We start from the raw sequence: 11,004 nt of genomic DNA, 5'->3' as shown, positions 1-11,004 counted from the left end.
GTCCATGGAATTCTCCAGGCCAGAACACTGGAGTGGGTAGCCTATCCCTTCTCCAGCAGATCTTCCCGACCCAGGAATCGAACTAGAGTCTCCTGCATTGCAGGTGGATTCTTTACCAACTGAGCTATCAGTGACGATTTCAGACAAAAAAGCATTCATAAATTTTTATACTCATGCTAACTGGAATACTAGAAGATGCAGTTCATGAACCGCAACACAATTTCACTAGTGCCACTTTGGACCTTTACAGAGTATGCAAAGCTTGAAACCACCTGACCTTCCCAACTCTTCCTGTCCCATGTTTCAGTTCATTCAACAGGACACAATCTAAATTTTATACATCACTCTATTCAAAAAGGACTCTGTGGCTTTCTATACACTATCCACCCACCACAGAGCCAACACCTGGCTTCCTAGTCCTGTGGTCTCTGGCAAGTCTTCTACATGCCTGAGATTCGTACCTCCCTTCCCCCCACACCGTGTTCTGGGTAGAAACTTAAGATCCCACTTTAGACAACCCACCTTGTACTTGTTAGAAGGACAAGTAATCCAAAATTGCCGTATTTCCTCTATCACAGCAACTATTACACTGCATCACTTGCCTATTAATGCCACTAAACAAAAATGAGAAATGACTGTGAACTGGAAACTAAGTAACCACCCTATCCAAATGTAGTATTTATTTACCTAGAGTGTACTTTTATATGAAAATTTACTCTTGAGCATAAGAAGCATCTGGGATTTTAGTTATTTATGAGATGTATATTTGTACAAGGAAAGAAAATTAACCCAGTGGCCTAATTATCATGATTTCCCGTAAGAACATTACTTAGGACTTTGTGTGATGACTTGATAGTATCTGAGTCTGGACAGAGTGGGACTCAGGAATTCCTTCTCCAATGAGGACAGTAACAATCCTACCATCAATCTACTTCATAAAGCCAGCCCCAGCAACAAGACTAATCCACAGATTAAATAATTTGCCAGCACGTCAAAAAGAACCTTTATTCTGATTTGAATAGCCTCTTACAGACTCATGCTTTCTTGCCAGATGCCTTTGGAGCAGGTGCTTTCTGGGATGGAGCTTTCTGACCCTTCTGAGATTTAGCAGGAGGTGCAGCCTTCTGGCCTGCGGCCTTCTGGGCAGGAACCTTCTGGGCTGGAGCCTTCTTACCCCCGGTGGTGATCTTTTTCGCTGGAACCTTGGCAGCGGCAGCAGCTGCTGCAGCTGCCCCCTTAGCAGCAAGGGCTTTCTTGGGAGAGGCTTTTAGGAGAGCTGCCTTTTGAAGTTTCTTAACTTCAATTTTGATTAGTCTGTTCCTCTGAAAAATTTCAATAAAAATGTTCATTATATATGCACACAAAACTCTTACCCATCCAATATATATGGATATATAGATAGATACAGGAGACCACCCTTATAATGGATAAGAATTCTAGGAAGTCAACTTTATGGTCAATACACTTAGGCAAAAAGAATTACCGGACAAATAAATTCAGTGCTGGAACACAACAATCACAAAAACTTACCATTTTCCTTGCCTTCATGACTTTGTAACGATCAAAATCTGTCATCTTGGCTTTCTGTGTTTCCAAAAAAAAGAACTCTTGTCAAACCACCTTCTAATCCTCCAAAATCAGAACATGTCCAAATTCAAATATCTCTAAATCATTACCTTTTCTCTGGCTTCAATCTTCTTGGCCCACCTTGTGGCTGCCCACTTTGCATTGATATCTGCCTTCTCCCAGGCTTTCCGGACATACTTCTGGCGGGCACTAGAAAGAACCAAGAACAAAGATTTAAGAAATCAGCTCTGACGTCACACAGATTCAAGGACAGCTTAGAAAAAGCACAAGAAAAATGCCACAAGAACCCTTGCGTTTTCTACTTCCAGTTGTAGTTGTCTCCACAGAACACAGCACAAGGCACAATGTTATCTTCTACTTGTTCCAACAGTGTTCACTAAGCCAGGATGTCTTATATCCTCCAAACACACAATTTTTTAAAATAAAAATATGCAAACCACTCCACTTTCAGAGTTTAAAAATCACCTCTAATAATGTGCATATATCACTCAAATAGTGGATGAGTAGAAAGCAATTTCCTTTTCATAAATAACATAGTTGTCCCTTATGGCTTGCTTTATTCTGTACAGTAATGCTTAAAGATTTGTGTTCAAATGCCATAAAATGGAATTATAACCACTTCAGAATTTCTTTCAAACATCAAAATCCAGTATGCTTATAAAGTAAACCAGTCATAGCACAGGTTACACTGCAAACAATCGTCACCACACAGCAACACACCAGTTTTTAACTTCTGTAACCTACATCATGTTAAAAATCACAGAATGACTGCCTTAATTGCTCATGAATAGCCAGGAATAGAACCTCTTTGGTGGCTGTCATAAGGAGATGACAGTAATGTTAAGTATTAGCTGACACATATGAAAAGTTCAACTAATGATAGTAGTTTTTGTTCTAAAGCTAAAATTGACTAACACATGTTCAGGGAACCACACATATAGGAGGTTCTCTGTTGTGTGAATCCTGAAAGAAAGGGGTACAAGAGAAAAAGAATGGGAAATCTGGACAAAGGGAAAGCCAGAGAACCACCGGATCACAAGGCATTTTATTAGTAAATAATGTCTAGTTTTACAATGCAAATCTCTCTTCTAAATGGCTCTCACTCTCACACTGCTTACTATATTCTCAAGAGAAAAAAAAAAATAACCAACAACATTTTTAAATGAAATTAAGCAAACTTTTACTAGTATTAATAAAACTATGGGAGGGGGTGATAGTTGGATAGTTACCTGTGCGGGAACTTGAGGATGAAGTCAGTGAGCTGCATGCATTTGAAAGGCATAGCTTGTCTCCTTACTTGAGTGCAAGGTCCATCCACCAAAGCCTAGAAGAGGTTAAGATCAAGGATCTCAGTATAAAAATGTAACAGCATTCAAAATGCAGATATCCTACATAATATTAGTCTTTTCAGAATCATCAAATTCTTATATTTAAAATCTTTCTTAAAGGTTAAAAAAGGACTTAGCAGTAAGTTAAGCATAGAACCCAACATATAGTTTTGTCTTTAATCCTTCCACTTCCCACAAAAAAAAAACTATCTTTGCTCAATCCCTTAGTTTGTGGTGCTCAAGTAGTGACAACAGGAAACGAGGGCTTTCTATGGGACTGGCTTTGTTCCAAATTCGCTTTGAACATAATAAATGATTTACATCTCGCCAATGTTTTAGCCCACCTTTAGTTTAAAACTGCCTAGTTTCACTGAAACATGTATATTATCAAATGTGAAACGGATCGCCAGTCCAGGTTTGATGCATGGGACAGGGTGCTCGGGGCTGGTGCACTGGGACGACCCAGAAGGATGGGATGGGGAGGTAGGCGGGAGGGGGGTTCAGGATGGGGAACACATGTACACCCGTAGGTGATTCATGTCAATGTATAGGAAAACCACTACAATATTGTAAAGTAATTAGCCTCCAATTAAAGTGAATAAATTTATTTAAAAAAAAAAGAAAACTGCCTAGTTTAAAAGACAGAAGTATTACTCAAACCCAGCAGTACAGGTCAATTCAAGCCTCTGCTCTGTAACCCCTATCTGCGCTGGCTGTTTAACTAAAACTACCACCCATTGTACTATCTTAAGAGGGCCGTTGAAACCATTTACCTCTGTCGTCTACACTGCCTCCAGTGCCATGTGAAGCCGTGACACTTTTCCTTACACTTACCCTGTTCTGATCAATAACATCTACAATCGCGACCAGCTTCCCGGCATGAGGCCCAAAGGAGACGTAGGCCACCCGGCCAACCTCTACGAAGCGCCTGAACACCTAAAATTGGGAGGCGCGGGGGGAGAGAGAACAACGAGACTGATTAAAAATACGATCCAGTTTGCCGTCTTTGTAACTTAAATATAGTATGGCTAAAAACAGGAAAAAAAGAATGTTGAGGAAAACACGCCCAAGTGCCATGGGACAACCAGGATGGACGAAATCCACAGAGGGAACGGTGGCAAGTCAGGCTCCCGCTGGCCTCCAGGTCCACGAAGCCAGCACGGCCAGACCACCATGCAACGCTCTGCTTCGGCCACGGCGGGCTGGCTAGGCCACTGGCCGCCGCAACGACGCGGCGGAGGCGGCCAGAGCGCGCACGCGTGACCCAGCGAGCGCCCGGCATGCCGGGCCCTCCACGCGCTCCTCGGGCGCGCATCCTGAAAGCTCCCAACTCTTGTGTCTTGCCCACCCGGGGAACCTCACTGCACAATACCTAAGACCCACTGAGCGCCGCTGCTCGCCTCCGGCCCCCAGCCCAGGCAAAGCTGCTCGGAGCGGTATAGGGGTCAGACATGGAGCCCGCGCCGGCGATACTCACCATGTTGGCGGCGTTCGGCGAGAAGGAAGAAGGCCCACCCAACCTTGCGCATGTGTAGAAGGCCGCCCCGCCCCGATAGTGAACGAGTCGCCGACGTGGGCACCGATTGGTTGGGACGTACGCACGTACGCGCACACATGGTCACTGGGAAAACATGGCGGAGTCTGCTGGAGCTCGGCTATGCTTTGTGGTTGGGTTTCGTGGGTTTGGCTTAGTCGACACCGCGCGTGAGCAGCTGTTTCTTAAGACTTCAGGGTGCAGAAGAGCACAGAAGCTGTGCTTTCCTTTGTGACTGTTTGCAGTCCTTTCGACTTCATCTTTTAACGTTCTTCCATCTTTTCTTCCACTATTCGTCTAAATGTTACTGATGTCTTAGTACGATTTTTTTCTCTCCGTAAGTGACCCCATTAATTTTATTAACCTTTCTTCTTAAAAGAATTCAAACTTTACAGAAAAGTTACAGAACAAGTATAAGTAATCCCCCTAAACATGTCACTTCGAGTTCCCAAATGTTAACATTATCCTGTTGCTTAATAATTTTTTTGACCCATTTGAGAGGAAACTGCAGACATCATGTTCCTTTACACTTAAATGTGATGTTTCTTAGAAACAAGGGCATGATTTTATATAATCAGTACAATAGTCAAATTCAGTAAGTTAATAACAGTCATATGTATGTGTGTATATATATACACACACTTATGTATGTACATGTATGTATGTATGTATTATTTTGGCTGTGCCTCAAGGCTTGCAGGATCCTAGTTCCCAGACCAAGGGTCCAGACTCTTAACCCAGAGTGAAAGCCCAGGATCCTCACCACTGGATCACCAGGGAATTCCCACCTAATTTATTAATTTGCACTCTTAATTTAACTATTAGAAATTGTTCCATTTATGTTATTGCCAGCAAATGAAAAAAGTCTTAAGGGCTTATAATCTTGTGAAGGGTTACAACCTGCATTTAGTTACGTATGATCTTTTAAAATCTGTAATAAACCTATCTGTGTCGTTCATATTACTGACATTTAAAAATACAGGCTAGTTGTTTTATAGGTCTCAAGTATATGCTCTGTAATTTCATTTATAGAAAATTCAAATCAAGCAAACTAATCTATGTTACTAGTCATTTCTACCCCTGGTGCAGGCAGCAGTGGCTTGGAGGGGGAAGCGGGGTTTTTGAGCTGCTGCTGAGTTGCTTCATCTGAGTGTTGGTTACACGAGTGTGTTCAGCTTGTGAACATTCAAATCTCTACCTTTATGATTTGTGCATTTCTTTCCCCCAAACACATTTCCTAGCTCTACAATCAGAGAATCTTGATCTGCAGGTCTGCAGAGGAGCAAGAATTTGCATTTAATAAACAAGCTCCCCAAGTCTTTCACTGAATACTTTGGGAAAGACTGGGATTCCCCCGTTATTTTTCTAGAGTTCACTAAATGATTACGTCCCACTTGTTTTAAGTACTCCAAAAGTCCATTTTTCACCACACAATCCAGGGGTCCCCAATTCCCTGCAACCAGAACTCACAGCAGGAGGGGAGCAGTTATCTTCCCCGAAATTGGTCGCTGGTGCCAAAAAGACTTGGGACCGCTGGCCCAATCTACAGGATAAAGTCCTAACTCCCCAGCAATTCAAGGCCTCCATAGTCTAATCCCAACCCCTTCCTAGGTTTTTTCTCTCTGGGCATTCTGCCTCCTTTACCCCTAATATCGCAATAGTTAACAAGTTTCGGGACTTTTCATGTAATCAGCTCCCTCTTCCTAGAATGTGGTCCCCATCTTTCTCTTTGAAAAATGGCAACGCATCCCTGAAGTATTTTTTTTTTTTAATATGGAACACTTCACGAATTTGCGTGTCATCCTTGCGCAGGGGCCATGCTAATCTTCTCTGTATCGTTCCAATTTTAGTATATGTGCTGCCGAAGCGAGCACTCGTTGAAGTATTTTAAGACGCCTTCCCAAACAGCCCCAGGCAGTTTTCAGGTTTTTCGAAGCTCCATTAAAATGCAAGATAACTCTCCAAGCAAGCCTTTTCTGCATCGCGACGTCAGGGTCGTCCAGGAATGAGCAAGAGCATTTCATATATTTACACCCTTGAAACAAGGGAAAAGAAAACGCACGTTCCCAGGTCTGGTTGGCTGGTTACGTCCCTTCCAGGACACCTAACCGGCTCGTCCAATCACCAGGAGGAAGGGCAACTCGAGAGGATGCCAGGATCCAAGATGGCGTCCTAACCCCATCCGGTAGTTTCCTTAGCCTCTCCCTGCGGGGCCACGCCCCTGTCGTACGCCGTTCCTACTCGTCCAATCACTGAGAGGAAAGGCGGGTCAAAGCCGGCGCCCGCGAGAAACAAAGCGACCGTAGAGCGTTGTAGGGCTCAGGTGTTTCGTCAGCGTGAAGTGTCTTGGAAACTATGTTTCCTTTTAAGCCGAGCGCCCTAGTGCCTATTTGTGACAAGAAGTGGTGAAATGTTAAAGGCGAGGCGGGCGCCCTGCTTCGGGTTTCAGTTTGAGGCTGAGAGCAGAGGAGTACGCTGGTCCTGGATCCAGGCCGCGGATTGCGGCGGTGGGGCAACAGCTTGTCCCCTTCCCCCCAGTTTCCACAATACCTGCGAATGTCAACGTGGCCAGAGCTGTCTACCTGTATAGCCTCAGCTGAGTAAACGTGTCTCGAGTTTTTTTATTCCTCTCAATCATGAGGAATGGAAGCATCAGTTTAGCAGAGGAAATGTTTGGGACTAAAAAGAGGGGGAAAAAAAAAATCTAAGCCTGTTCCAAGAAATGAAGTAAAAGCCACCGAGTACCGTGACAACCTTGTTCCTGTACCCTTTCTGGGATATGAACTCATCCCAATTATAATGAAACTGGCATGGTAGACTATAATATTCCTACCTGGCATATTATATTTAGGGATGAAAAATGCATATTACAGTCAAGTGAAAAAACTACCACCTAACAGTTGAGAATTATGTTGTATTTGGTGGCTTTTCTGAGGACTTAAGATCGGAAGAGAGCCTCTCAGATCTCTCTGAGGGACTACTGAAGAGGTAAGGGAGGAGCTAGGATATACAAGAGTTTTGTAATAAAACCGGCGAAGTTCATGAATTTAGTGCTTTTTTATGTATGGGAAAATGCAAGAGTGTGGGCTCTTTGCAATTATCTTTTTGATAATGGGCTCCCATGGTGTCTCGGACCAGGGAGAATCTGCCTGCAATGTGGGAGACCGGGTTCGATCCTTGGGTTGGAAAGATTCCCTGGAGAAGGGAATGGCACCCCACTTTAGTATTCTTACCTGGAAAATTCTATGGGTAGAGGAACCTGGTGGGCTGCAAGTCCATGGGACCTCAAAGAGTTGGACATGACTGAGCAATAATTTAGCTATTACAGCTATAGTGTATTATAGCTGTAGTCCTTCTAGGGCTGTCTAGAAACAATATGCTGTGCTTTTCTCCATCGTGATTCCCCTCTGAGTGCATAGTTGGGGTAGTTACAGTAATTGATGGCTGCAACATCCTTTGTTACTGACATGGCAGCATTTTTCGTACACGCAACTGTTTAAAATTTTTCCGTGTTTGGACCCTGGAAGCTGAACAAGACAGGGTCCAAGCCCCATCAACCTAAGACCACCTGGAATAAACCTGTAGTACAGCAAAGTCAGATCTCTTGATAAAATTATAATGAAGGACACTGCATACCAGAGACGTTACGGGACATATAACTGAACAAAAGAATGAGGTAGGGTTGTAGGATTGTGGAGACGTGAAATTTAGATGAAATACAAATGAAATATTGCGTAGACAAAGCAGAGCAGAATTTTCTAAAGTGATCAACATCAGCCCTAAGACAACAAAACGGACCCATGGTCTTGTTTTTATTAAAATGTCCAGAAACACCCTTTCTAAAGCTTTATCCCTGGAAGGTGAATTGTTTCATTCTTACTGATAAAATGTAAAGCACAAGGTTTTCCAGAGGCTCTGATTTTAGACAACAGAGTTTCTCAGTAAGAAAGCAGTAGTCACTTAAAGAAGAAAGTTAACATGATTCTTCACAGATGTAGCATTCATTGGTAGAAATATTGTTTTCCTATTTACTTTATTTGTATCTGATTTTCCTGCACAGTGAATAGTCATGCAGATCTTAACTTTCTGAGACAGAGCTAATTTTTAATTAACAGAAATGTTGATGATATACAGGAAGATATCCTGAGGGTTTCATCCATGGGGAAGTTTTAAATCTTTTCTGTTGCAAAGCAAGAGGTAAACTCACAAACCACAGGAAATTACACATCCATGGATGAATAAAATGTCCATCATGAGGAGGACATTGGCCTATTCAATCACAAGAACCTAAGTAATATCAAATGAAGCTTACTTACTAACCCAGTGGTTCCTCACTTCTGAATTCCAGTTCATAAAGAAGCTAACAGGCACTGAAGTGGGTCATGACTCTTGGGATGTAATGCCCAGTTTTATGTTTTAGTAGTACAAGTTCGTCCAATACTCCAAATGCCTGGATGGAATATTTTTGGTCTGTCTGTTCTGTTTAACAACCAAGGAGGTAGTGTTGGTTTCTGTACCAATACAGACTGGTCCAGTGTCAAGAAATTACTTGGGAAAATATGGTGATCTACTGTATCGCACAGGGATCTACATTCAATATCCTGTGGTAAGCTATAATCTATAATGATATATATATTCTTTCATTTCTACTATATTTTAATATAGTTTATTATATAAACTATAATGAATATATGTCATAGTTTACCACAGGATATTGAAAAAATATATGTATTTTTTTCATTATAGTTTGCCATAGGATATTAAATATAGTTCCCTGTGCTATACAGTAGGACCTTATTATTATACATACACACACACACACATACATACAAACACACATGTGTAACAGAATTGCTTTGCTGTGCAGCAGAAATTGACATTAAATCAACTATACTTAAATTTCAAAAAAATACTTGGGGAAACATATCATAACATAGTAAGGCCACAGCAAAGCTGGAGGCTTTTGTTGCCCCTGAGTATTAGAAGTTGACAAAAGGTGTCATGATCTAAAGTAGACCATTAAACTCACTTTCTGTGGGAGATAGAATATTTTGTTGCATAGAAGGCTCACTAACACCAGGATTAAATATGCACTCTCACATTATATTACAGGATTGGACCCAGTATTGAAAGAGAACATTAGCTATGTACTGCATGGTGCTCTGGAAATAACTGAATAAATACAGAATGAACTGATAAGCTAATAAGCCTTCAAATCCAGAACAAGCTCGCGGAGCAGGTAAAAGCAGCTGAATTCTTGAGTGTGATCATAGATGGGAAAGCTGGTATTTCTTCCAAAGAAAATCTCCCCCTTTGTGTGCTGTTTTCACTAGAGTAAGGAAGGTAAGTGGAGCTTTGTTAGTATCTAATTGACTTTGTAGAGGCTGTTGACACGACAGAATCTCCCAACCTAACGCTTCTTGTAGAGAACAGCAGCCTGGGGTTTACCAAAGGAATTATTGTGGGGTTTTGATGATCAGAAGGTGATTTCATGAGTGGCCAGCTGGAAGAATTTGTTCTTGGCTTCTAAGCTACAGGAGCTGGACTCAGCTATTATTTGGTCCTGTGCAGTGGAGTCAGTCACTAACTTCTAGACACTATGGCCAAAGTCATCACGGTACCACTAAAAGCATTCTCAAAGCACTTTGCGTCTCACCTGGGTTTGATGCAGGCATCCCTGAATGAATGGGGTGAATACTGGGAGGAGGAAGAGAAGTGGGACGTTGTGATTTATAAGGAAAATATTTATTTGGTCATTCAGATGGCTAAAACTTGGAATTTCCTAAATGCTGAGAGTGATAAAGGTGTCTTTTTTTTTTTTTTCTTTTTAATTTAGCTGTATTTGTTACAACTTTTAAAGGTGTCTCTTGTTATGTTAATAAGGTGATTTTTAAAAGTAGTATGGGGGCTGGTTGCCTGGAGAACCAACTCTGTGATTAGAGGGTTGGAGCTTTCAGTCCCATCCTTTGATTTTCAGGAAGAGGGGGAAAGGATCTGAGATTGAATTAGTTGCCATCGTTTCCTATGCCAGCATTAATACAACCTTCTTCATTATGGTCACTATTTTAGCCACTATACCTGTCTATGTCCCACCTGGGGGTGGAAAGGATCAGAATCTGTCAGAGGCATTCTGGAAGGAAGCAAGAGCTTTGACTGCCCCTAACAGGTATTCCTCAGGACACCTAATATGCCTAAGGTCTTGGATGACTTTGACATATATTTACACTGACAGTTCAGTTCAGTTCAGTCGCTCAGTCGTGTCTGACTCTTTGCGACCCCATGAACCGCAGCACTCCAGGCCTCCCTGTCCATCACCAACCCCCGGAGTTTACTCAGACTCGTGTCTGCTGGGTTGGTGATGCCATCCAACCATCTCATCCTCTATCATCCCCTTCTCCTCCTGTCTTCAATCTTGCTCAGCATCAGGGTATTTTCAAATGAGTCAGCTCTTCGCATCAGATGGCCAAGGTATTGGAGTTTCAGCTTCAGCATCAGTCCTTCCAGTGAATATTCAGGACTGATTTCCTTTAGGATGGACTGGTTGGATCTCCTTGC

General features: G+C 42.3%; 1 protein-coding gene and 1 non-coding gene across 2 annotated transcripts; both read right to left on the bottom strand.

Moving 5' to 3' along the window:
• Positions 1–976: 976 nt before the first annotated feature.
• RPL14 (ribosomal protein L14) lies at positions 977–4,477 on the bottom strand. The gene is made up of 6 exons (XM_043885809.1): positions 4,393–4,477; positions 3,750–3,851; positions 2,817–2,911; positions 1,677–1,776; positions 1,531–1,584; positions 977–1,322 (listed from the first exon to the last, which is right to left on the bottom strand). The coding sequence occupies exons 1-6, from the start codon at positions 4,393–4,395 to the stop codon at positions 1,035–1,037; spliced, it is 642 nt and encodes a 213-aa protein (XP_043741744.1). The 5' UTR covers positions 4,396–4,477; the 3' UTR covers positions 977–1,034.
• Positions 4,478–6,216: 1,739 nt separating this feature from the next.
• LOC122683419 lies at positions 6,217–6,323 on the bottom strand. The gene has a single exon (XR_006337756.1). It is a non-coding gene; the product is annotated as a U6 spliceosomal RNA (small nuclear RNA).
• Positions 6,324–11,004: the final 4,681 nt, after the last annotated feature.

This window comes from Cervus elaphus, chromosome 24 (assembly GCF_910594005.1).
Source record: "Cervus elaphus chromosome 24, mCerEla1.1, whole genome shotgun sequence".
Lineage (NCBI taxonomy): Eukaryota > Metazoa > Chordata > Mammalia > Artiodactyla > Cervidae > Cervus > Cervus elaphus.
This window is presented reverse-complemented; position numbering and strand designations above follow the sequence as displayed.

Coding starts and splice junctions, on each gene's coding strand:
- RPL14 (XM_043885809.1), bottom strand. Junction 1,777..2,816: donor ATCCTCAAGTTCCCGCACAG/GTAACTATCCAA, acceptor GGTTCTTTCTAG/TGCCCGCCAGAAGTATGTCC. Junction 1,585..1,676: donor AGATTGAAGCCAGAGAAAAG/GTAATGATTTAG, acceptor TTGGAAACACAG/AAAGCCAAGATGACAGATTT.